At 36.2% G+C, this 27,642-nt stretch overlaps 1 protein-coding gene across 10 annotated transcripts in view; it reads right to left on the bottom strand.

Annotated features, from left to right (window-relative positions):
• PDE4B (phosphodiesterase 4B) overlaps nucleotides 1-27,642 on the bottom strand; it is a 564,992-nt gene that overhangs the window by 155,589 nt on the left and 381,761 nt on the right. The window contains exon 1 of one of the 10 annotated variants that reach the window (XM_074334884.1): nucleotides 20,912-20,976. The exons of the other annotated variants lie outside the window; for them this stretch is intronic. Coding sequence (XP_074190985.1) covers nucleotides 20,912-20,961 — 50 coding nt within the window. The 5' untranslated portion in view covers nucleotides 20,962-20,976. Of the gene's footprint in view, nucleotides 1-20,911; nucleotides 20,977-27,642 lie in introns of those variants that run through there. 10 annotated transcript variants of the gene reach the window in all.

Genomic DNA, 27,642 nt, shown 5'->3' with positions numbered 1-27,642 from the left:
TTAATAAATATCATTCCACTGTAAGACTAAACAAGATGATATAAAGATCTCCACAATAATACACCACTTGCTACATGCTACCTATTGTGGTTGTTATTTGTCAGTGATTACTGATAAAAATAAGCTATGAGTGAGTGATAATGATGAAATAGTATTTGGAAAAAGGAAGATGAAAACTCTAAGAAACAGAATAATCTTCACAACAATTAAAAGAATACAGGAGCGTAAGGGAAATACCTAAAGAAAATATACAAAAAAGGTATCAGTAATGATCTCTGGGTAGAGGAATTACAGGTTTAAAAGAAAGTTTTATTGGAATGTTTGTTCAGTGCCTTTTTTTTTGAGGAAGTCTACCCCAACCCCTCCCCCACATCCCCAGTCCATTCGGGTGCAGTGGAAGCAACTACGCTGTCATCACACTTGTTTACCCCTGTCTGAGTCACACATGAACTATGTGTAAGCTGGGCCCATGTGTCTCTCTAAACAGTGCAGGTAGGGCATGGAGAGGGAGCGTGATACGTAAGCAATCTGTACGAGCCATCTGAGGCACACGTTCTAAAACTTGGGAGCTCTGTGGCCATGCTTTCCATCACCTAGGCTGGAAAAGACTGTTAAGAACACAGCAGAAGCATAGCGAGAAGCAGAGGACGGCCGCAGTCCGTCCAAAGGATCTTTGTAGCATTAGAAACGCCTGCATTCCTTTACAGTGTCCCTAAGATACCTCCTTGGCCCTTCAATCCCTGCCCTTTCTGGCTTGACGATGGTTTCTGAGGATTTTACCAAATATAAAGGGATTTTAAAATACTTTTACTTTTATAAATCTTCCATGGTGGGAATATATTTCTTTTATAACTAGAAAAACCACATTTTAAAAACAGCTGTGTGCATGACGAGTGAATATACAGGTAAGATGTAGAAGTCCAACACCAGGTATTCTGCAATCACTCAGAAGAGTGGATTTTTATATATCAGGTTGAAGAAACAACCCCTACACCCAGGACTCACTATAAAGGGGATCTGGGGTTCACTGCAGAAGATTAGCTGCTCAGTTTGCTCGTAAGTCTTGAGATTCAAATGAACATTAGTGACATTAATAGTGTATTAATACAAAGCCACAGCCTCGTTGATGTTCACTCACATTCTTCTTGCAACTAAGTACTTACTGGTAGCAGTCATGGCCTTGGTCCCAAAAAGCTCTTTGCAAAGAAAATACTAAAAACAGTGTGATTTCCTTGGCCCTCTCTCTTTATTCCATTCAAACACACTAACTTGCCAACTCAGGAGAAACCTGTTCCTTCCTCTTCCAGTGAAACAGCAGTAAATTTTGAAGAGAAAGATATAGAAATAGGGTCTTCCTTTTCTTTCTCAAATTAAATGCTACTGCATTTTAAATGCTTTCATGATAAATCTCAATTTTTAGGGGTTCTAAATTTTGTTGTTGTATTATTCCTTGTTTACCTTACCCTTAAGGGTTAAGTTAGATTTTTATTTTGACTTTTTTGAGAGAAAAAATGAATTTATACAAAATATGGATTCCAAGCCCCAGATAGGAGATTTTGAAGAAACCAATGCTCTTTGAGTTTTATACTCTCCCTCATTAGCACGTAGGAAAAGAGCAAAAGTGGATGGTTATTCACTGTAGTTTAGATGGCATATCTGAGGAGTATTTCAATTCAGTTTTGACTGGGAGTAATACCATTTCTGAATATTCTATTTAGAAAAGCACTGATTATGATGTGTGTCTCTGATTTTATTTTTTACTCTCTGTAACAGTAGGAAAAACTGCTGCTAGCTACGAGATATTACCATCTATAAGTTATCCTGATTTTTTGGTTGGGTGAATTGAGTTGATTTATTATTTGTTATGGCCAAGAAAATGGCTCTATGCCAACCATGCAATTAGACATGGTCCCTTCTGAAGTTCTGAAAAGATAGAGAAAATACAAAAATATAATCTTTTTAAATATAGTTTTTATTGCAAATCAAGAGATCTAATTTAGGCCATAAATGAGTCACAAATATCTTTATCTTTCCAGCTCCATAGAAATTAAATTACTAAGAATGATAGATCTACTTGGTAAATTCAACAGAGACTGCAGCAACACAAACTGATCCAGACTTCAATCTCAGAAATTTGACTTGGCAGAGTAAATTATTTGCAGCGTTTCAGATTTCCATGGTTTTTACTCCCTTTTTGTTTTTTTCTTGTATCCTGAACTCCTTACTGTTCTTTGTTGTTGCTCTTTCTACTTTTCTATTTAGTGACAAACATTCTCACCATTCAAGACAGCATAGTCTTCATCTAAAAAAGAAATGTGAGGGGGACAAAGTGCCTCCAGAATCTTGTGTTCACACTAGGGAAACAGACGTCCTTACAGAGATGTGCTGGCCTATCGGCCATATCACTCTGCAAAAGTCTTCCATGTCTGAAGATTTGATGGCCAAAGCAGATGGGACCTCAACCCTTTAGCACTCCAGGCAGTATCTCTTTGAGAAAGTAAAAAGCCCTGAATCTCAGTGCTGTACGCTGTTGATATAGGAAAGCCTTGGATATAATTCCCTTATTTTGAAAATGAAGAAATCTTATTTCAAAATTCTAGAAAAGGGGCTTACTCAAGGTTATCTAATTTGTGGCAGAGCTGGCACCATATCCAGGCTTCCTGATTTCTAGTTCAGAATTCTTTCCATGCTATTTGGCCTTGGCAGGCTGTAATCAATTTTCACTTTTAAAGATATGTGTGTGTGTGTGTGTGTGTGTGTGTGTGTGTGAGTGTGTGTGTGTATTTCTTTTTTTAACCTAGTTTCTCAAAAAGGAGCACATTCTCAGAGCTTTATAGCTTTGTGTCATTATCAAACAATCAATATCACTCTTGGAAATAAATTCAATAAAATGTTTTATCCAACATTTTCAGCCACTTCTTACAGAGATCTCTCAAGTCCACCAAACATACTAGTTCTGTAAACCATATTAACCAGCCAATTCTCACTTAACAAGGAAGGCAAGAGAAAAGAACAGAAGGTGGGGGAGGTAATGAAGTTACCAAGAGCCCAGTAGTGCCAGGAGGCTTAGGAACTAGGTAACATATTTCACATTCTACAGAGGAAAACTGAGGTTAGAGAGGCTGAGTAATTTTCCCAAGGATTGATCTACTTGTATGGCAGAGCTAAGATCTCAACCTGAACCACTTTGATTCTAAGCTCATCCATTTTGAGTCAAATATTTGCAAACCAAGTATAAAGACAAGGAAGGGTGCTCTTTGGAAAGATCAAACTGTTATTTACAAACACTCCCTTTTAAGTCCCTGCCATAAAAATTTTCTCTATATTACTCCTCTGGACTTTTGGCAATGTTCCCCCATGGAAGAAGGTCAAGTACTTAAATGACTCCTTTTAGTCATGTTGTTAATAAATAAAGCAATGTTATTTAAACCTTTGGATGCTTTTGTCAGTCAAAGATATCATTGATTCTCTCTCCCACATAGGGAAATGTACCAAGGTCATGGAAGGCCTGGAAAAATATAAATTTTTCAGAGAAGCTTTGTTCTCCTGGTGCCAGGGTGACTTTTAATTGGCTCTGGGAGGTCGCCTAGTCACATTTTAGTTCATTTGTCAGTCTCAGATTGCTCATCAGAAGAAACTGACACACTGAATTCCAAGTAGTAAGTTTTGTACCATTGATTATTCATTTTAGGAAACTTTTCTTTAGACAATCTTTTACAAGATATGCAAAAAAAGGATAACAGAAATATTCTTGGAAAGATGAGTCCAAATCAAAGTCGGGCTTATTTTTTTTTTAATTCACTACTAATAATGACTTTTTAAACATTAATAGTGATGACTCAGTTATACAGAGTTCAATCGTTGACCAAATATTTTCATATATAACCTCATTTAATTCTCACAATCTTTCAGAAAAATTCAAACATTAAAGCGTGTGTTAACGTATGCTATGAATTGAACTAGGCCCTGAAGATACTCAAATAAATAAGAAGGGGTCCTTGTCCTCAAGGAATTCACCATTTTTGTTATCATCTTATGGAACACAGTAGGTAGGTAAAGCTCAAAAATTAGAATCTTCTTGTCCATTAAATCTAGTTATATCCAGGACTGAAACTGGAGTTGTTTGATATGAAACTTATTCTTGTCTTATCACATCAAACTTCTGCTTAGCATGGGAGGAGAAAGGTAGAGGGAAGGGGCCAAGAATTTTTTAAAAAAGACATTCCCTTAATTTATTAGTTTTCAGTTTACGATTTTTGTGAATTTGTGATTTTTAAGACAATGTATACCCTTGTAATCTCTCTTGCTGTTAATACAATGGTGTGCACTTCTAATGTTAAAAGGATAAGTTTTCATCATTTATTTGCTTAAATAGAAATAGAATCCAAGTTATGTTCAGGTATGATGTTCAATTAAGCAATTCCCAGGGTATAATAGCTACACATTATATATTATTCTGGGTCTCACAGCTGAGAAGATAAAGACTTGGGGAGAGTTCATATGTGCAAAAGGAATTGGCGATTAAAGGGTTAGACAAAAAAGAAATTATGAAGAAAGGTTCGAGGAATTTGGCTTCAGGATGAGAACTGAAGAACATCTTGATAACAATCCCCATGTACATGAGAAGTTATTATACCAGCTGTTTTGTACCTCTACGGACAGAAGAAAATGAATTCAAACTGCAGCCCTAGGGATTTAGGTTAGCTATGAAAAATGATTTGCTGACAAGTGAGATTGTCAGTTACTGGAATAAAGGACTAGGGGAAGTTGTGGAATCTCCCTTAAAAAACAAGCAAGATTTCTAATCTCTTTTTATAGTTTAAATATGGCATGACCCCAGGCAGAAAGGTGGGCTACACAGCTTCTCAAGATTCCTTTCAGCTCAGGAATATCACTATGATGATCTCAGTTATTCAAAGCACCTTTTCATGGTGAAAGCCAACTTGATGCTGAATTGCAGTGCACCTAAAATGTCCCTTTTACTTTGCTACTCATTCCCTATAAGCATGCCCTATAGATAATAACCTCACCTCATGGATTTCCTCCAAATGTTAGCCAGAATCAGTTTAAAAGTGCTTTGGTCAATGTTACTAAAGGTTAAAAGTCCAAATGTAGGGAACTGTAAATATGTTAAGAACCGTTGTGCCCCTCACTCTTTAGGTTTCCTTTTAACCCCAAACTATGGAGAATCCCATGGAGATTTCTCATTATTAGGTTCTGAGATGATACTATTCACCTACAGTAGGCCCACAAGATTTCTCTCACCAAATTAAATTGATGTTGGCTTCAGAGCTTGTTCAGAAGCAAAGCAAGCACAGCAGGGGATTAAGAAGGTATGGGATATAGTGCACATAAGATATCACTCCCTCCAGTGCGTTTATTTGACAACCAAGAAATAGGCTCAGGATGTTCAAAGGATTATGCGGGGTCATACAGCTCAGTAAGCTACAAAGTTGAGATTAGAATTCATGTCTTTTGGTCCCCTATACAATGACGTGTTTCCTAAAGCATATTTTTCATATTCAAGAACAAAACCAAAGGTGAGTTTTAAAAAATCCTGTTCCAAAATATATTCAGATGCTAAAAGACTAGACAACTTGAAATTCCTTTCTTGTGGAAACATCTGACTCTTCTCTGCATACTGTGATAATGATATCAGCTTTATTTTCCCGCACTAACAGACATATATAACGGCCATTCATTAATATGTGACTACCACACCCCAGCCCTGTGCACAAATAAAATCCATGTCTTTGTTAATGTGTTTGTTAGAAGCTAACTTGTCAATTTCCCATAACTGTTAAAAGTAGGCATTAGAGGCAGAAAAATGTGTTAATCTTGATTTACCAACTGTTATTATCAAGGTGACTTGGGGCAAGTACCTTAACCTATTTGTTTCCCCATCTGCAAAATGACAATAATAATATTCACCTGGATTGACTGAGATATTCCTATATATTAAATGCTTAGCACAGGCCTGGCAAACAGTTAAGTACTCAGTAAACTGTAGGTGCTACTGCCATTATTATTATTATTATTATTATTATTCTCATATACCTCAACATTCAGTAAGTTGCCCTAAGAGATGATAAGATATACAGCCTTTCTATTAGGCAGAAAGGACAAAAGAGCTCTTTTTCAGGAAAATAAAACTTCCCCCTCAAAGCCATGAAATCCATGTCTCCAGGGTTAAAAGAAAGTTTGACTGTATTTTCTGCATTTCCTGAGGACCTAATATGTGTCAAAAGCTCTACTAAGTGTTGTGGGTATAAAAAATGAAGGAAATAGTCATGTTCCTCAAGAGTTTCATGGTCTAGAGGTGAAAGAAACAAGTAAACAGATAAAGACAGTATGACAAGGCAAAGGGAACATTGAGGACAGTACATGGAGAGAGGATGAAGGAGAATGGGGAAAGGTGGTGGGTGGGTTTTGGAAAGGCTTGTCAGGAAATTCAGTCACTTCCGTTGAGCCAAAATTCTAAGCAGTAAGATCATTGAGGGTTTTTAAAAACTTAAATTTTATAGATATAAGAGGTCACTGATCAAATTAGTCATTTATCTGTCTCATCTTCATTCAGTTGGGCAGAAGTGATCAGAAAATAAACACATCTTCAATAGGTAGAGAGAGAACCATTTCAGTCATTACACTCGGCATGTGTACATACACATCAGTAACGATTTACTGCATAAGCTCTTTTCAGTAAAACTGCAATTCATTGGAGGGTAATTATCAATGTAAAAAGGTCATTTTATTATCATCTTATTTTTAATACACAACTCCTCAAAGATAATTATCCAGGTAATATTCTCAGTTCTCCACTTCAGCTTTCATGTGTATTCTTATTCTAACTTGACAAAAGGCAGACACATAAAGGGAGTCATTACCCAGATCCTCTGGATTTCTATTGACTGGGTAATAATCTAATTACATGGCTCATATTTGCTTGAATGTGAGGTAAGATTCCAATGTCTGTTAATTTTTAACTATACATGGTAAAAAAGAAAAAAAATCTTATTTATAATATGACCCACAGATTAACACTGGAAATAAGTTCTGAGACTTGTGAATATATAGAAAAAAAATACTGACAGTCTATGTAATAAACCACTCACGTAAAAAAACCTCAGAGAAGAAAATTCGATGTTTAAAATATTAAATGCTTAAGGTGACATAGCTCACAAAATGTATCAATAGATAAGGCAGAATTGAATCCCTTCTCCCTGAGGTGCTGGCACCCTACACACTAGTTTTAGTGGCTCCTTGCACAATACATAATAACATTTTTCATAGTGTATATTGCATTAGTATATAAGCAGAAACCACAGCAGCAACAAAATAAAAATGTTATATGGCAAGATAAGTTCCAAGCAACATTCCTGTGAAATAACCCCCTGAGATTCTTTGAAAACACATAATGAATAGAAACATATTTTGACTCTGCTTTTAAATCGATAAGTAAATTGGGAAATAATTTACCAGATTAAACACTCTGAAATCATATTTTGTTGGAACAAAGACACACACAAGGAAAAAAAAAAGCAATTCACATCTAATCATGGTAATATTTATGTAGCCCTTGGTGCTTTGCCAGACATGTTTCCATACCTCATCATATCTGAACTATAACAGTATCCATGCCAACTGTAATTACAGTGTCTTAAGGAGGCTACCTTTGTAGAGTAAGTGCACTGTTAGCCAAAAGGCCATGAGGCATGTTCCCGCCAGCAGATAATTTCCAAGTGAGCACCGATGCTTCTTCCATTCAGAGCCACCTGTCACTAAGTGGTGTTAGTTCTAGCCCTGAAGCATTTGGTGAAGTTGCCCCTCATTTCCATTTTCCCCTTTATAGAATGGAATACCTATGAAGGCAGGGAGTTTATCAGTCTGTGATTGTCATATTCTTGGACATAGAACAGTGCTTGCAGACAGGAGATGCTCCATACATATTTTTAAATGAATGAATGAATTCCTAGAGCCCTGAGTTATCCTATTTCTTAAATCTCCCCCCTCTAGGTTTCTATGGAACCTGTTAATTGACATCATGAGCCAGATTTTCTTTTCTCTCATGTACCTTACACATGGCTGCTTAACTGATTTTACTAAAGCACAGATTTAATGGTTTTATTCCATAGCTTAAAGCATGTTTTAAAATGTCTCATTGTTACTGACTCCACACCTTGGCATTTAAAGTCTGCCACTAACGGCTCTAACCAAACTTTCACCAGATCCCAACCTTCAGTTTTAAAATAAGATCCTTTGTATTATTATTCTTGTCACCCCTCTATCTATCTTGCTTATTTGATTTCTGTTCATGAGGGTCCCTTGGTCCAAAATGGCCTCACCCACCATCTTTCCCTATTGAAATACCATAAGTAACACACTTATGAGAAATGCTGCTTCAGTGAAGATGCACTGATCAGATGCCATCACTTTGTCTTATTCCGTCTCGTAATATAGTTATATGTGGATCTATGTCTTATCCCCAGTATTCTAATCTTCCTAAGGCCAACACATGTCTCTTCACTTTTATCCTAAAATAACTGCCATGTGTAATAAGTGGTCAATACATATCAGCTAAGTTCAAGTGGTTCCAAAAGGTAGGTCATGGGATTGAAAAATATCTTCCTCCTTGGACTTATGGTGAAGAAAGCAGAGGACGGATATAGAATTCCAAAAATTTGGGTTTGAATCTGAACTCTGCCTTTTACAAGTACCTCAGGCAAGATTTTTTTTGTTTTTTTTTTTTTTCCTTTTAACCTGCCTGAAACTCAATCTCCTAATCTATAAAATAACAATAATTATATTATCTACCTCACAGGGTTGTCTGTCAGACTGAAATGGGAAAATGGAAATGATAATGCTTTGTGTACTTTAAAGTGTTAGAAATATTCAGTTATTTTCTAACTGTATGCCATGGAGCTTGCTGGATGAGTAAGAAATGAAAGCTACTTGGTAATTGTGAGTCCTTTCCTGCCATACCTGGTGGGGAATGGGGAAGGGGTGTGAATAAAAAGAAGGGGAAAGGAGAGCATTCTCCTTTGGTCTGGAGTCCCATTGCCCAGCAGATGAAAAATTGTCATTTGGACATATTTTAACATTAATGGTCAGCCAAGTCACTAAATTGCTCCATGACACCATTTAGAAAAGATTTCCTATGATAAATTATTTTGAGATTTAGAATTTATCATATAGTTAATTAAGCAGACAAATCAGCTTTTAAGAAAATAAAATAAAAAACAGATTATAAAAGTGTTCTTTTTTTCCTCCTCTGTTTCCGCTTGTGTTTTCTCTTTGCCAAATTCATAAAACAAAACAAAACAAAACAAAAAACAACAACTATGAGACTTTGTCATCTTCTTTGGAAAATACTTTACTCTGTGCTCATGTCATTGTTTCTGGGCATCTCTCATTTAGAACTCAATACAAAAGGCTGAGAATGAAGAGAGGAAGAAATGGTGCCGGGAACTTGCTTGGGTGGTTAAAGTCCTCCTGATGCAGAGAAAGCTGTTTCCCATGCCACTTTCTGCTCCACACAGTCCTGATCTTATAGACAAGCTGGATACAGGTTATGATATCTGAGAACCCTGGGCCAACGTGGCTCATTGTGCTGTAATCTGATTTTAGAAGGGTTTACGTAATTCCCATTCCTTGTTGGAGGCTTCCCCACATTTCTGGATAGCTGATGAATTTTAATAATTTTTTTTTTTTTGAAGTGCAGGAAAGAGAAAACATCTGCCCAATATCTGAGAAAATATAACAGCTACCTCTTTGGAGTGAGGGCTGGGTTATGAATCAGTGTTTTTCTGTTTCTTCATTTCATTTATGTGCAGGTTTACTAGACACTCTGGACTGGTTTGAAACCTCCCAATGACGTCAATGGGGCAGAGAAATTGGAGCAGCGGAGACAGCTGCAATGCACCAAGTCTACTGAGGTTTTATTCTTTTCTCCCAGGGTGACATCTGAGACAGATATTATCAATCAAGCCCTCCTGGCTCAGCACCAAATCAAAGGCACTTTATCATTCAAAGCAGTAAAAGCTGCAATTAGATGATCTGTCCAGCTTTTTCCCTAGGAATATCTTGTTCGTGACAATTAATAATGCAATTAAAACTAAATTAAACAAAAGAATGCTCACTAAAATACTTAATTTAAATATGGGAGGTATTTCCTTTTATATTTCAGTTATAAAGTTATTAAAGATCACTCTCTACATATATTTTGTATAAAAATTCAAAACAATCAAATTACTACCTCTTGAAAACACTAATGAAATCCTACTGTTAAACTTTAACCAGTTTCCAAGAAATGTCCAAATGTCCAGGAAAAAATACGTAGGTACATGTATAACAAAGCTTTACTGTCATTTAGAAAACAGCAAACGACAACAACAACAAAAACTCCTGTGACAACTGATAGGAAGGAAACTAGTGCTCTGTGAATTAACATTTCTTTCAAAAACATTCAAAATAAAACTAAAAAGAAGAAAGCAGAACCAACTGCTTTTTTGTTTGTTAAGCACAACATATTATTTACTGGCTTTTCAAGCGTCTCTTTTCAGTAATAGTCTTACTTGCCTGAGTAAACAATAGCATATTGAAATCAGAAAAAATACAATACTTAATCTAATTACACAGTTTTAAAGTAAAGGTCTCCACTCGTCTCTCTCTCTCTCTCTCTCTCTCTCTCTGCAACTTTAAACTAGTAAGGATATTCAAGGCTAATCATAGCAAATCAAACTAATAAACATCCTTAAAATGGATTTTTGTTTTCAAAGCTGCCTAGAAGAGCTGTGCATAGAACAGCCTCACCAGAGTGAAGAATGTAGAACTGTCTGCTATCTTGCTTCTCCTTGCTTTCTGCAGTGTTTGTTGGCAAACAATGGTGGTGATACAAAGTAAATATAAAGTGGAATAGAGAGAAAACTGGGGACAAAGATAAGGGAGTAACCCCAATGCCAATCTCAAGGTTACGTGCCAAAATGAATAGGATCCGAAGTCATTTAGTCTAGAAAGTCAAACTGGCCAAGAACAAGAAATACAGAAAACAGTACCCTTCAACCATTGTCTATTGGCCACGAAGCATCAGCTCACTCAATGTTATCACAGCAGCTAATAGTACATATGATATATATATATATATATTATATATTATATAATTTAATAAGAGACTCCCAGAACAGGAAAGGCCATGATGCAGGAAACTTACTTTTTCAATGAGGAATAAACAAGAGAGAATGTGTTTAGATGTCAGCACTGAAAGTTTAGGTTAGCTAGAATAACAAATGCCTTGGCAATCAGTTATGTTTACTCAAAGCAGGGTGTTGAAAGTGCTCTTTATTATTTGATTTAAACAATAAGCTTCTTTTTCCCACTGTTTTCCATTCATTTAGCTGTGAAACAGACAATAAGTCATAGCTAAAGCTACCAAACATACTGAACATTATTTACAAGGCTGAGCTTCCTAACTGATCCAGCCCTGAAGTTTCTCCCCCCACTAGATTCATCTTTCCCTTATCCAGCCCTTTCATTCATCATCATGTAATAATATGTGCACTGAGGCCAGGTACATGTGGGTTTGTATCCCAGCTCCATCTCTTGGTAGTTACATGTCCTTGAATGACACAATCTGCAAAATGATAATGAAATGAAATGACACATGAATAAACACCTGGTGGGCACTCTAAAAGTGATAACTATTATTTTTAGCTACTTGTTTAAAAATGTGTATCATTGTACTTCAGTGACAAGTATTATGCCAGGCAGTGGACACACACACACACACACACACACACACACACACACACAACATAAAATCCACAGAGTAAACCAAGCTAGCAACTTGAGAATCATTCTTACCTACCACATCTAATCACCACTACCAGTACCAATAAAAGTGAAATAGGGCCTTTTCACAGCTGTGGGAAACCTGTCTTATCAGCCAGTGGTCTGCCAAATCTTGCCAGTGTCCTAAACAAGCGAGTAGCTACCCAAGTGGTTACCTAGCCCAGAACATTGTTTCCTTTACCTTGAATTGGTTTCCTCGTTATCTGGCCATAGATGACCTAGTTTGCGTCATTATCATCTCTTTCCTGGATGACTGCAACAGCCTCCTAACCAGTCCCCTCGATGTGACCTTTACCTATGTGATCATCCTTTTACATGATAAATGTGGGCCATACCACTCCCTGCTTAAAAACCTGCATGTCTTCTCAAAGCTTTTATGGAAAAAGTCTCTGTTCCTTAGCATGTCACAACAAATTCCTATGTGATATGTGGCTTGACCTTAAACCAACATTATCGCCTAATGTTATCTTCTTGATGTGACCTTTAATACCCACTCATGTCACGCAGCTCCTCCAACTAGCTATGCTGTTTCATATCATTTCTGCCCTTTTCCTCCATCTCTACCTTCTCATTCCTATTAACACATGCTTTTATTAAGATACTTACCAGATTGCAGGAACATGTATTCTGCTTCCTCCCTACTTGAGGATGAGCTCCTGAAGAATAATGACTACATGTTGTTCGTTTCTATTTCCCCTAGCTAGGCACAGAATGGCATGCTCTTCTGAAAAATACTAAATGAATCAATGAACATTAGTATCTGTGGACTCAGTTAATCTACCTTACCAAAGAGATTTTAGAATTCTTTCTGTGGAACAGGGATGGAACCTTCGAGGGCTTCTTGGACAGTTAAGCCCCATTTCCTTCTGGCCTAGACTTTCTTTAGGTGGAGAAAATAGGCACTGGATTCTGGAGCCATGAGAAAGGATATTAGAAATTCTAGAATCAGGTTCAGATAGATATATCTACAATCAACACATTCTGAGGATTCCCAGTTCTTCTAAGGTGTATATAACTATCACTTCAATCAGAAATTGTAGTGATGCCAGAGATGAAAACTTACATCAGCCCATGCAGGAAACTAATTAATCATTTATTGACTACTACACTTGTCCAAATGAATTGAGCATCCTGGGTCATTTATTAATTCACACAGAAAATATTGATTGACAACTGTGTCATCCTAGACACTGCAAATTCAATGGTAAGCAAGTAGGTTAGCTTATATTTCCTATGGTATATGTTTCTTTCCTTCTAATACATTTTTGATGGGTGAGCAGTCCATGATGGACTTTTTTTTGTCAATGGGCAAATCTTACTCTCCATGCCATAATACTGGATGTTCTCCTCCATGTAACTTCTGCTTTTGTGTGCAGTCTTACATACCCCGTCTTGTATTCTGTGTTCCAACTCATCCATGAGCAGTCCCATTGCCAGATAAAAGAGAAAAGAGTCACTGTTCTCTATGCATGCACAGGTACCTAGGTAGTCTGGCACTGGCTACTCATAATCTACGGGTGTTTTGATATTAACAAAGAAATACACTGGGTGAGTTTCCCTGGCAAGGTAGGCAAACACCAACAAATCAGTGACCTTGAATTAATCAAAGCAGTGAAAAATGAAGGTTGATTTTTTTTCTGACAGATGTAGAGATTTAGGTATTGAACATATATGCTTCATTATCCAAACTTAATTATCAGATCCTTGATAGTCTTTCCCTTATTTATATAAGTCTCAGCATGTAGTATGCCTTATATAAGTGCCTTCTTGCCTGTAGCACAAGTATTATAAACATTTGTGAACTGTTGTTTTATAAGCAATCAAAATATTTTTAGTCACCAAATATTTTAGATCACTAAATATTTTAGATCATCAAATATTTCTAAGTATTTATTCACCAAATAAATACTATTTTTCTGTTTAAAAGACCATGAAAGATTTAAATATATTCACTAAATAAATTTAAATATTTATAAACTTTATGAATAATAGCAATAATTAAAACAGTCTCATTAGCAGTCAAGAAATCAATACTTAAACAAATTGCCTTTATCATATGGTATAAAGAGCAAAAGTTAGAATCATATGGACCTGAGTTTGTGTTTAGATTGTGCTCAATATTTGTTTTATGAAAATGAAAAAATAAATACCATCTAAGCCTTAGTTTTTAATCTGCAATATAGGGATTATAGTACTTATCAAATAGGTTTTTATGAAGAATAAATGTGTTTAAAGTACCTTAATCTGGCATAGAATAGATATTTAATATTTTTAAATAATACATTTTCTTCTATTTTGAGTTTCTTTGGGGGGTGGGGTGAGAAGGGGAAAACTGTTACATGGAAATTTCAGAATATGTCACCTATCATGAGCTTTTTCAAATAATATATAAGAGAATAAGAGATGCATATATAACCTTTTCCTTTTACTGTCTTTTTTTTTTTAATTTAAGGAAACATGTATATTTAAAATAGCAAATCTTCCCTTTTATTACTGTGGTATATTTAGGTCGTATTTGATGTCCTTCTATAAGTTTTATACATTTCTCATAGTATTGCATATTTTTGTTGCTATTATGAATTGTTAAAAATTCAATTTTTTAAATTTGTTTCTACTAATTATAGGACATCATTTTTTTTTAAAGGTATTTTGACATCGATCTATTACCTCCTAGCCACAGAAAACAGTTTAGTGGTTACAGGAAGGTAAGGAGGGAGGGGAACAAGAGAGTGAAGGGGGTCAAATACATGGTGATGGAAGGAGCACTGACTCTGGGTGGTGAACACACAATGTAAAGTATGGATGATGTGGTATAGAATTGTACACTTGAAACCTGTATTATTTTATTAACAAATGTCACCCCAATGCATTTAATAAAAATTAAAAAAAGGAAATATAATGACATGACTATAGATCATTTATTATAACGAATGAGTGTTTATCAGTATTGTTAGATAATAGATTAATGTCAAAATACTCTTTACTATCTTTTGTTTAAGGAATAGTAGGCATTGTGATGAGACTTCACAGCAGTTTTAAATGCGAATTCTAATTCTAAGATTTTCCCTTTGTATCTTAGAAAGTGCTTTTTGACGATGTGACTGAAATTTTTGGATTTTCACAGCAACATACTGAAGTCTGTGATGACTCTTTCCAAAGCTTTGTTTACTGAGCTATCCTGGCACCTCACCTTAAACAAAGGCCACAGAGCTTTCCTGTTATTTACTCGGAAATCAACACCAAGGGCTTACACTAAATATTCTTGAATGGGGTTTCCTAAAACGTTACAGAGCCTGAATATTTATTATCTGGCTCCAACGTGCTATGGACACAAGCCTAAACTTGACTCCTTTTTTTTTTTGTCTGCACCTTATGACACTTCTTGGACAAAAAAAAAAAAAAAAAAAAAAAAAAATTCAGGGCTTTGAAACTTTGCTGCTGACAGAATAAAGGCTACAGAGTAACTCTTAGTTTTAAAACAAATCTTCTTTCAGCTAAGTATTCTCAAGGATGTAAGCGGATTGAAGACCAAGGCTTGCCCCATGCCATCTTTCCAAATCACTTGAACTTGTGGAGAAGCCTAAGTCCCAAGTCACACAATTACAACTCACACATACACATACATTCATGCACTCTTTCAACAAGATTTATTGAGCAATTATTGTGCTAAGCACTTAGGATCTATCCATTATCCAAACAGACAAAATTTCTTGCCCTCATGGAGTTCACATTCCAGCTTTGGGTAGGGTGTGATGTGGGAAGGAGTGGGGACAGAAAATAAACAATACACAAAAGTCACGGTATAGAATTTATCTTTCCCTGGACCAGTCATGCCCATTTCTATCTCCTTTACATCTGCTTTTCTCTGTCTGGAAAGCCTCCTTTATCACCCAGAAAAACCAAAATCCAATAGCACCTCCTCTGTGAAGCCTGTGCTAGCTCTTCTTGGGGCCATACGGAGCTTTTAGGGTAGTCCTTTTATGGCATTTCTCAGATTGTCTTCTAACTGACATGTGTCTGTTTCTCTCACTGAAGGACAAGCTCCTCCTAGGTAGGAACCTAGCAAGGACAAATTCTAGTAAGCATTTTATTACCAGGGACACCACGTTCAGAGCCTATTAGAGTTAACACCCCTATATAGCACCCTGAAAATTCAGTTAAATCATGCATGCAGTTTTAGCGGATCATAAAGAAAACAAAGATTAATTTTGAGGTTAGTGGTGATTAGAACATTTCCTTACACACCACTCACACCAAAGTTTGCATAATTAATGCATAAGTTTAAGAAAGATTTTTCTTGATATAGAACTATTTTATATGAAATACAATAGCGTGCATGGTTTTTACTAAAAACTGATTCAGCAGGCATGGTAATTCAAAAGCTAACTTTTAATTAGTTGACACAAATTGCCTTGATAGAAATACCCATTTTATGACTTGATTATCTTTTAAAATGTTAATTTCACCAGTGCTCTGATCATTTGGATAAGTTGAAGAGTATAGTTAAGATGTTTATTTTCTTCTACCTTTAATTATTACAAGGAAATTAAATCACTGTACTAATCCTAAGAGGGAAGTCTTAGCCATCAGACTAACTTACTGTGATTGGCACAACAGTTTACTTTTGGGGGGCTCCGATTGAAGGCAGGGAATATATCTTAAGAGCGGAAGTCCCTGCCACTTTTAGGTGTTGCCTGACCCCACTGCAGTATGAGATCTGTGGTTTTGCAGGTGGGGCCCTCTCAAGACATTCTCTATCAGATTAGCTCTCTCCTTTTTTGCCAGGGTCCTCCAATCTTGGCATTTTCCTCGTCTGTGTTTAGCTTCCAGAACCTAGCCTTCATTGATTCAACTATGCAATGAAACAGGAAACTGCCTTTCTGACAGAGAGGAAGGTTTCAGGAGCCAGCTAACCATCCCTTCCTGCAGTCAACTCTCAGGGTAATTTTCGGTCTTTTTCTGAGCTGATAATAATAGTCTGAGCCATCTGTCTTTAATCAGCTTATAATATTAGTACTAAGTACTACCTAGTTTTGAATATTGAATAAGAATATGTGTTCCTTCTAGATCTTTTCTCTATCAAAAAACCAATCTAACAAACAAACAAACAAACAAACGAAAACCTTTTGCTTGACTTTTCAAGACAATAATCTCATGGAAAAGTGTATTTTTCTGCCCCGAATTTGAAGCAAGTGCATCCACAGTTCTTTTGCACCCCATGACACCTAGCTTCATGCTGAGCACAGCAAATAATGTGATGAATGATAGATTATGCAGCTTCAGTAGTGTGTGCTCTGCTTGAGCAGGCTATATGCAGTTCCTTTAAATAGCATAGGAAGGAAGAAGTAATGTAATTCTTCAAATATTCTACACAGGTTTTCTCATCAAAGTAGTTCACAGGCATTCAACTCATACTGCTTGTGCTATGGCTAAAGTCTCAAAAGAAGGATAATGTCCACAGCACAGGAAAACTAAAAATGAATACATTCCTGAAAGTCTTGGGTGTTTCTATTCCAGCTAAATAAATTAGTTGTGGATTAAAATGAGTTTTTCTGCTGTCTGTACCTATCAGTGACCATCAGTAAAAGATAATGCATTTGCATTTTTGTGAGTATTCAAGTTTTACTGGTTTTTATCTTCATCACAGAGACCTGATCTCAGGCACGTATGCTGGCTTGGGTAATTAAAGCAAAGAGCCTTTTTTGAGCTTAAAAAAAAAATAATAAAATAAAATAAAAAGTACCCTTCACAATGAAACTACACACAAGATTGTAACCTAATGGTTGTTAAAAGTTAGCTCTTGCACCGTTTGAACATTAGCTTCTGTGCAGTGTTTAGCTGTGACAAATACACTGTCAGGCTCTACAGATTTTCTATTATTTCAAAGAATAAACAAGTATTTACTGATTTCTAGGAACATTATAAATCTATACCTTAGCTTCTAATATGGTTGCTGTAGTAGCCAACATGGGCTTAGGTTAAACTCATATCCTGTCAACTAAATTCACTAAATGTAGGTGTGTCCTGCTTTAAGGACCATGTGGTACAAAATAGATACATACAAAACAAATAAATTGGTAAGTAATTTTCCTTCAAAAATAATTATTCTCATCGCTAAAGGATTTCCCTTAGGGTTCCTTTAAAATTTAGCTCTCCTACTGCATTTAAGTGATTGTTTATATATAATTAATTGATGTGGGTGTAATTGGAAATGTAGAGCCCAATGTCATTTTCTCACCTGACCTCACGGTTACCTGTAGTTCAGTAGAAACAAATACAGGTAAAGTAACAAAAACAAGTAAGTCAAATGCGTTCAACTGGAAAATATATAAATGTACACTTAACTCTTCAAAAGTTATATAAAAACAGTTAAATCTTTATCAAGTAGAGAGCTTAGACGAATACATTAGGCAGGTTTCCAAGCCTTTAGTTGTTGAACCTTGAAAATGCTTTACCACTTACAGTTCAACGCTCTAATTGTGATGTTCCATTTTGATCATTGCAAATTGCCATCTAAGAGTTGACTGAGCCAGTGGGTCACCTCAAAGATTTTGAAAAACACAAATAGACTCTTGTGAGGTTAGTAGCACTTGCCTGAATTTTTTCCTCCAAAAATAGAATACAACTCTACTTTGATGGAAGCCCCCTTTGTTTCCATAGAAAACACCCTAACCAGTCTCTGCCCTTAGGCTGGTGCCACACATTGGCTTTGTCCTTCTCTGCTGTAAGACTCTCATAGCTATCAGGATAAAATTGAAGCTATTATAGGGCTTATCTAACCTTTTCAGCATTGTCTCAGGTAATCACTTCCCTTCTTATGATTTGGAATGGCAACCGTTTTTTAAAATTTTTCCCCTGAAAAGAATCTTGCTAAGCTTTGTTATATATGGAAGGTTTTTCTTGTGATGCTCTGTCTAGTTATGGCCTACTAAACCATCAGAATTCTAGATAGTATGGCACACCTGTTTGATGCCCCAATCTGACATAGGTGTGGCCAAAAGCAGGCTGTGCACACATCTATTGTTTTAACACACTGATTTTAAATTGTTGGTTTATTTGTAGGTTTACTCTATCTGATGGTTACAGAACTTTGGATCCCAGAAGATTAACACAGTACCTAGTTTATAGTAAGTGCTCAACAAATGTATGTTGGAAATGTGAATGAATCAGCCATTTTGATGGATAAGTGGGATTTTTTAAAAGTTGATTTGAACAACATATCATTACTAAAAAAATCTGGATTTTCAACAAAATGCTAACCAATTTATAAACAATATCAAGGTGATGAGACAAGCAGTAAAGAGGCTAATATTTGTTGAGTTAATTCTTTGGACCAGTTATTGTGCTAAAGTACTTTTACATCTCATTGAAATACCACAATCAAACACATAATACCTATACTCTTTTTCACATTTCATTCTTAATATGAACTTAGTATTCAGTGCTTCATATGTGCCAAGAACTATGTTAGGTGATTCACGCATCGCTTAAATTTCACAACACTGCAAGGAAAGCATTATAACCTCATTTACAAACAAGAGACTTAGTGCTCAGACCTGCCAATGTCACAGAGCTGGTAAACAATGAAGCTGGGATTTGTATCCATATCAATCTAGTTCTTCAGGCAGTGTGTATTTCATTGAAATATCATGTTTCTCAAACTGTTTTCCATTAAGATATTAATAGGTATGTCACCCCTTTTTTATGTCAGATGTTTAAATTATTTTTCCCTTTTAAATATATCTTCTTTTTAGAAATTCACAATGATATTAGTTGTGTCTCATTGCTCTGAAACCATCAAGAAACCCACCTAACTGTGCAATCAAATGTTTTCTAGTTTTAACAAACCACCTCCTTTTTATTTCATCACAGACCACTAATGTTCCACTCCTTAAAGTTCATGACTCGCTCAACTGCAGTTATATTTAAATGGGGTAAAAGCGGTTTTGGTTTTTTTTTGTTTTTTTTTACACAATTGTCTTTTAAATTCCATTGTTGATGGGAAAAGAAACATTCTAAGCTCCTTTTCCTTTCATGTCCTCTATATTTTCTCTGGACCTTAGAAAAAACTGTGACCAGGAAAAATTGTGGTCTTATTTATGAGAACTAATTATGCTCAAAATTAAGAGTAAGAGAGCTTTGCTTTTCTGATTTGCTCATCAACACCACCTAAAGTATTCATTGAATGAACCGCCTGAAGCCTGTGCTAGGTACTCTGCAAAGTAACTATGCCAGCCATAATTTCTGTCCTCTAGAAACCTTGACGTTCAGAGTAGTTGGAAAGTTAAATAATTCCTGAGTACGGAATGACTATGCTTAAAATGTATGCTCATTTTCCTCTATTTTGATGCATATGTAAACCTGAGATTATGAGATGACACAAGAGTAAATCAGCACAAATCATTGCTTGGTTCGAGTTTGTGACACCCATTGTCTCCCACTTACCCACAATTCCATGTTTCTTACTGTTTTAACTCTCAAAATGAAGACACAATTCACAGAAAATAGAAATATTTAAACAATGCAGAGTATTTTACATCTCTCCTATAGCTCTAAAAAAACCCAAGATTTAAAAAAATGTTCCACTATGTATTAGCCACATAAAAATATATATTTAAGTGGTTAAAAAAAAAAACTTTACACTTTGTAGTAATGGCTCATTACCTTATACGTCTTTTTGTAATAGTCTAATAAAGGAAAGCTTTTCAAAAATAGTCTTAGTTTAAAATTCAAGTGAAAAAAAAAATGAAAACCATTCACAAATTTTATCCTGGCCTGATGAAACAGAGAATTTATTCTAGCAGAAAACCTCCACTTAATTCACTACTTACATCTGTAAAATAAATAAATTAATAAATAAATAAAATAAAGAATTTTTAATATATGAATGTACTCAAAGTATTTTTCTTAAATGTCACAGAATTTTACAAAGTACTCCATTTCCCCCAGTCTTTTTGCTTATTTTAAATGTCTTACTATTCAGTCATTCTAAATATGAAACCATGTCTCAGCTCTATTCCTGAACTGTCAGATAAAGTTTGTTGTTCACAGCGTTACCAACACCTACCAGATCCATGAATGTCGCCGGGGAGGAGGCAGATCACTAACATGCAACATGCTGAAGGGTTGATGCTCTATCAATGTCCCACCACTCAGGAACTCCGTTCATTTTCATTCATTTCCCTGTGTTCTTGCAGCCACATAGTTATTGCTTACCTCTTTGTCCTTTTATTTTTCTTTCCGATGGCATGCCACTTGCCAGTGCAGACATCGTTTTCGATAGAAATACAAATGACCTAACATTTAACATGTAAGCATTCAACTGGAACATCATCAGTAGTTTCCTTTAGATATCAAATGAGAACATTGATTTTCCAGTCAAATCTGAATGATAACTTCCCATGGTGTGTGTAGTAGCATGTCTTCTAATTTATCTTGGAAAAGGAAAGCATTTGAGTTTCCAAAATCGTGGCAAAATCTTCCTTTAAACAGTATCCCGTGTTTTCTCTCTCATTTTGCATTTTCTCCTCCATGCCTGGTGATACGTGAGCATGTTTTTTGGGTCTTCATTTAACAGAGAGAGTGAGCAGATGAATCAAATAAAATTCTGTCTCCTTCCACCTTTTTGCATTGCGTTTCGAGCGATCGAACCTCCTGTCTGACTCAGTCTGCATTGTTTAGCCCATTCAGAGTACGATGAAAGAACACCTAACACATGGGGTCAGATTTCCTGAATGGCATATGTTATACCACAACAAAAGAGAAAACCCTGGAGAGATTAGAAGCCCTTTTCATCACAGGAGATTACAGAGCAAGGAGAATGTCTATGTTACACAAAGAAATAACAGTGTGACTAGAATAACAGATTCAATTTTGTCCAGGTTTGGGACCAACACCCCTGACGGCTCGAAGCATGCTGGTGTGTATTTAAATGTCCACCTCTGGCCCAGGAAGACTGGCCTTTAGCAGCTATAATACAATAGCCCTCGAAGGCCACGGGGCTTATCATTAACACAGCACAGCAGTAACAGGTTCAAAGATCCTCAGATCCACGAAGAACTAACGGCATCTGTCTCCCAGCGAGACAAATCATACCCCAGAGACATTCAACAGAGAGGACAAGGGTCTCCACATTCTGGATCTCTGGATAGAATACGATCATTGCCACGGCTCACACTGACAAACACTGGTTTGCAATCAAAGGAGAAGACCTGTCTGAATGGCTTTGCCTTTGTCTCTTGTTGTGGGACTTAGTCTCATGTATCATCCTTCTAGATCTTGATAATCTTGTATTATAACTGGATGTGTGCTCCTAGAAGGGATACCTGCTTTCTTTATTTCATATTTTCCTCTACATTTCAACTTTCTAAGCCTCACAATGTCTCAGAGAAGCTGACCTTAGGACAGGACTCATTTTATGCAGTGGCAGCAACAGGTATAAAAAAAGAAGAGGTACACAGACAATCGACACTTAGACACGAAAACCAATTTTCTAACTGGTCTTCCTCTTATCTCCTTGCCCCATTACAGTCTATTTTCAAAATAGCAACCAGAGTAATTCTTCAAAAACCTAACTCAGGCCACCTCATTCATCAGCTGAATAACTTCCAATTGGTCCCCATTTCATTCAAAGTGAAGCCAAAGTCCTAACAATGGCCTACAAGACCCAAGATATAATCTCCGTCAGCTCCCTAACCCCACTGCTCCCTGAGCTCCCCTTCTTTACTCTATTTGGACTGCACTGGCCCCGTGCCAGGTATGCTTCTGCCTCAGGAATTTTTCATTGGGTATTCTCTGTGCTTAAAATGCCCTTCCCCAGTTCCCATTATGGTTCACTCCCACATTTCCTTAAGTCATTGTTCAAACGGCGTTTGCACAGCATTTATCACCTTCTAACATACATACTTTATTTATTGTGTGTCTCATCTGTATCCTCCCACTAGCACGTGACTCCAAGAGAAACAAGATTCCTGAATTGTTTCTACTGCTTTATAGTTAGTGCCGACTCTAGTGCCTGGCACAAAGTAGGTGCTAAATAAATATTTGTTGCAAAATTAATTAATGAATAAATTAATAAAAATGAGTGCTAGTCCACAGGCTTACAGCTAACAAGAAAGAATACAGTTGGCCTAGTTTATAATTAAATAGGAGTCGTTTTCATCAAAATTATATTTTGGGTCTGGGTGAATGTTCAAGGTAACTTTCCTATAGGAAAAGGCTTTATCTTTTTTCTGCTGGTTTAGGGAGCAATAGCGTTGTTAAGAAGGAGTAAGCAGAGAAGACAGAGGCATTGGTGAAAGTCATTCGTTTAATCCAACCAGGCAGCATGATGACTTTTGAGACTGTTAATAAAGGATTGTCTGTAGATTTTGAAGGAAATTTTAAAATAGCAAAAGCTATCTGGAAAGACTTGATAAGGGGAATTTTAAAGATGACATGTGACTAATTCACCACCATAACCCCAACAAGAGACTATCCTATTACTCTTGGAAACAGGAAAAAAAAAGTCACCTTATATCATTTTTCAATTTCATAGGATTATCAAAAAGTTTAAGTTCCTTTAAAAAAATAAAAGTTTTATTGAGATATGATTCATATGCCATAAATTTCAACTTTAAAAAATGTCCAGTTCAATGGTTACCAGTATATTCACAATTGTATAACCATCACCACTATCCAAGTTTAGCACATTTTCATCACCTCCAAAAGAAACCCCCATCTCCATTTACCCTTCCCTTTGCCCAGGGGTGACCAAACTGCAGCCCGCGGGCCAACGGCAGCCCATGATCCATTGTTAATTGGCCCGCAGCAAATTCCAAAAATATATTTAGTTTACTTAAATAAACCAGGTGAGGCAATGCGTACTTCACCTCGAGTGAGTGGCCCAGCTGTTTGTGTATTTACGGCATATGGCCCTTGGTGAAAAACGTTGAAAAAAGTTTGGACACTCCTGCCTTAGCCCCTGGCAACCACTAACCTACTTTCTGTTTCTATTGATTTACCTATTCTGAACATTCGGTATAAATGGAATTATACATACAATATGTGGCTTATTTCACTTAACATAATGTTTTCAAGATTCATTAATGTTATAGAACATACCAGTACTTTATTACTTTTTATTGCTGAAAAATATTCCATTTTATAGATATGTCACATTTTGTTTATGTTGATTGCCACTTGAGTTGTTTTGACTTTTGGGCTATTATGTGTGGATCATGCTTCTATGAACACTTATATACAAGTTTTTGTGTGAATGTATATTTTTGTTTTTCCTGGATATATACCTAGGAGTAAAATTGCTGGATCATATCATAACTCTGTATTTTAAATTTTGAGGGATAGCTAAACTGTTTCCAAAGTGGCTGCACCATTTTACAACATCATCAACAATGTATGAGTGTTCCGATTTCTGCACATCTTCCCCCAAATTTGTTATTGTCTGTCTTTTACATTATAGCCATCTTAGTGGGTGTCAAGTGGCATCTCATTGTGGTTTTGAATTGCATTTCCCTAATGACTAATGATGTTGAGCATCTTTTCATGTGGATATTGGCCATTTGTGTATTTTATTTGGAGAAATGTCTATTCAAATCCTGTGCCCATTTTTAAAATTGGCTTAGTTGGCTTTTTATAGTTGAGTTGTAAGAGTTCTTTATATATTCTGAAAATAACTCCCTTATCAGAGATATGATTAACAAATATTTTCTCCCTCTATAATGATGGTATTTTCACTTTTTAATGGTTTCCTTAGAAGTACAAACATTTTTTATCATAATGAAGCCGAAGAACACAGTTAATAAGATAGAGTGGCAAGGCAGGGATTCAAATGTAAGTTAAAGAAACTAAGTGTGAGAGACGCAGCTTACTCAAGGTCACTCACCTAGAAGATCTCAGAGTCAGGGTTCAAACCTAAGTTTTCTGACTATGTTTTATGTGCAGTACGCCCTACTGCCTATAACAGATATTGTAGTTTTTTAAGTAAGAGCCGAACTACTGGCAGCAGCAATTCCTCAGCATGGCAAAAAAGGTCACACATGTAATATACATTACTCTAGGGTTATATCTGCAAAATGTCACTCTTTTGGTTTTCTACTAAAGCATGTTTTCCTGATGGAGTGGATCCCGGCTTCCAGTTGAGAGGGCTGGGCCACATCAGGAAACGATTGAAAGAAAAATGATGGCAGAGACTTGCATACTTATAGACAAACATATCTCAAGATTTGTGCTTAAAGCTCATGAGAAGGAAAAGCAACAAGGAATAAATGTTATCTGAGAGCACAAAGACACAACAGCTAACAGCATGAAAGCCACCAAAACAACTTCGATTGAGCAGGCTGTTTCATCTAGTAATAAGTCACGCCCTAGTGCTACGTAAAGATCGCCCATAAGCCAGCCCCGAAAATCTGAAGTGTAGGGCAGCTAGATAACCTATATGTACTCAAACAGGGCAACACATTTTATATCACTAATTTTTAACCTCACTAGTTTTAAATGACATTAAACAATTATTTTGCTCAGGAACAGTTTTACATGCTGAAATGTGATTTAATCGGTTAAAGCATCTTTTTTTTTTTTTTTCCAGTTTGTTACATTGTATTGCTGAGTAGAATTCCATTGTATGGCTATACCCCAATTTTTTTATCTAGTCACATGTTGTGAATTATTATACATGACATCTGTTCTTTACATGGACATAGGTTTTCAATTCAAGAAATGGACTTGATGAATCATATGATAACTGTAGGTTTAGCATTTTTAAAGACATGCCAAACTGTTTTCCATAGAGGCTGCACTATTTCATAATCCCATCAGACATGGATGAGGTTTCTATTCGCTCCCGTACTCATCAATTGTTACATTTTTTTTTAATCTTAGTTGTACTACTGGCTGTGAAGTACTATCTCCTTGAGGTTTTCATTTGCATTTCCCGAGTGACTAATGAATGCTGAGCCTCCTTACATGGCTTTCATGCACAGTCAGTCCTATATATTCTTTTTTTTAATTATTATTTTTTTAAGTTAGTTTCAGGTGCACAAGACAAAGCAATACTTAGACGTTTGTAGTTAAAGCATCTTATAACAAATGTGTTTCTGAACAAAAATCTAATGGGCTGAAGAATTTGTAAAGGTATTTCTAAGCCATCTTCCTTTATGAGTATTTCTTTGATATGAAAAGAAATCAGAATCTATATTATTTGATTTAGAAATAACAAGAGCAGTAAGAATGACTAATAATAGCAATAAGCAATAATTAATACACCAGCAATAACAGTAGTAGTATTATTAAAAATCATAGTGGTAAGAGATTACTAATACTACTATCATGGCATTTAATCCTCATCACAAACTTGTAGGGAAAGTATCCTTATGTCCATTTTACAGATAAGGAAACTGAGGTTCAAATTCAGTCTCAACAAGCACCAGTGCCTCAGGTACTATGCCGAGTACTGCCACCCATGCAATCTTATTTACCACTCACAGCACCATGTGAGGCAGGTATTGTTAATTCTATTCTGTAGATGAGTCTCAGGGAGAATTAAAAGTTGTCCAATCCTATAGCTAGTAAGACACAGCGAAGGAATTTGAGCACAGTTCTTTGTGCCTGAACTTCTAGTACAAAACCATAGTTCCTGAGAAAATGTTTATACATAAAAGGGGGTCTGACAAAAAATTTTCTTGGTAGTTATGTAAATGGGAAGTTGTATTTAGCTTCTGAACCTCAATAAGAAAAATAACAATGAGAACAAAAACAGTTCACATTCATTGAACACTTACTTTACGTCAAATTTTGGATTGAGTAAGCACTTTGAACTTCTTGTTATTTAATCCTTACAATAATCCTATATTATCCCAGTTTAGAATATTGAAAGTTAAAACTCAGAGAAGTTCAGTAACCTATTCATGACCACTTCAAGTCACATTGAATTGGCTTTTTGTTTCTTACAGACAAAAACACATCAGGTACTTCACCTATCCATTATCCTAATGACTGATCATCCTAACCCATTCCTCAGTTTATCTAAGGCCCAGCTCATCTACACCCTGTGACTGGAAGCCAGCATAGACTGGGCAGCAAACCGATCTGTAGCCGTGGAACACACAGAACCTCGCTGGCTTACCAGCGATCTGAGCTAGAGTCTATGTGTGTGGGGGGGACTAAACAGTCACTAGAATTGTGGAAAGCAGTCTGCAAACCCATGAACTTTACCGCAAGAGAGCCCTGTGAAAGCACAGTTTGTCCCGTGCATTCGTTTTCAATTAGGGATAAAGTGAGGAGGCAGAAAATCCTTGGAACCTCAAGCACAGACCACTTCATACTATAAAAGTTTGGAGCTTCCAAAAACCCTTATTACATATTAAGCACTTTGTTTTTTGCAGCACTCAAAAGTTCTTGGCTTAAAACTACAGCCATTTGATGAATACCTACTTGTCACTGATAAGTACTCAAATTGGCAGGGATGAGTGTCAAGGGCTTTATATGGTTTTTTATTTAATACACCAAAGAAGCTTATAATTGTGATATCATGAACTTCATTTTAAAGATAATAAATCAAAGATCCAAGAGATTAAGTCACCTACTTAAGGTCACAAAACTAGTGGATGAACTTGGGATTCCAGCCCAGATATGTTTGGCTCTAAAGCTCTTGCTTTTTGCACTATCCAAAACCTAAGTAGAAAATCAGTTCCACCACTTATTAGCTGTGTGTCCCAGGATAAGTCATTTATACCAATGAGCCTCACTCAGTATCTTCATCTTTAAAAACAAGTAATAATAGAGCTGCTGAGATGATGAAAG

Source organism: Rhinolophus sinicus, linkage group LG06 (assembly GCF_036562045.2).
Source record: "Rhinolophus sinicus isolate RSC01 linkage group LG06, ASM3656204v1, whole genome shotgun sequence".
NCBI lineage: Eukaryota > Metazoa > Chordata > Mammalia > Chiroptera > Rhinolophidae > Rhinolophus > Rhinolophus sinicus.
This window is presented reverse-complemented; position numbering and strand designations above follow the sequence as displayed.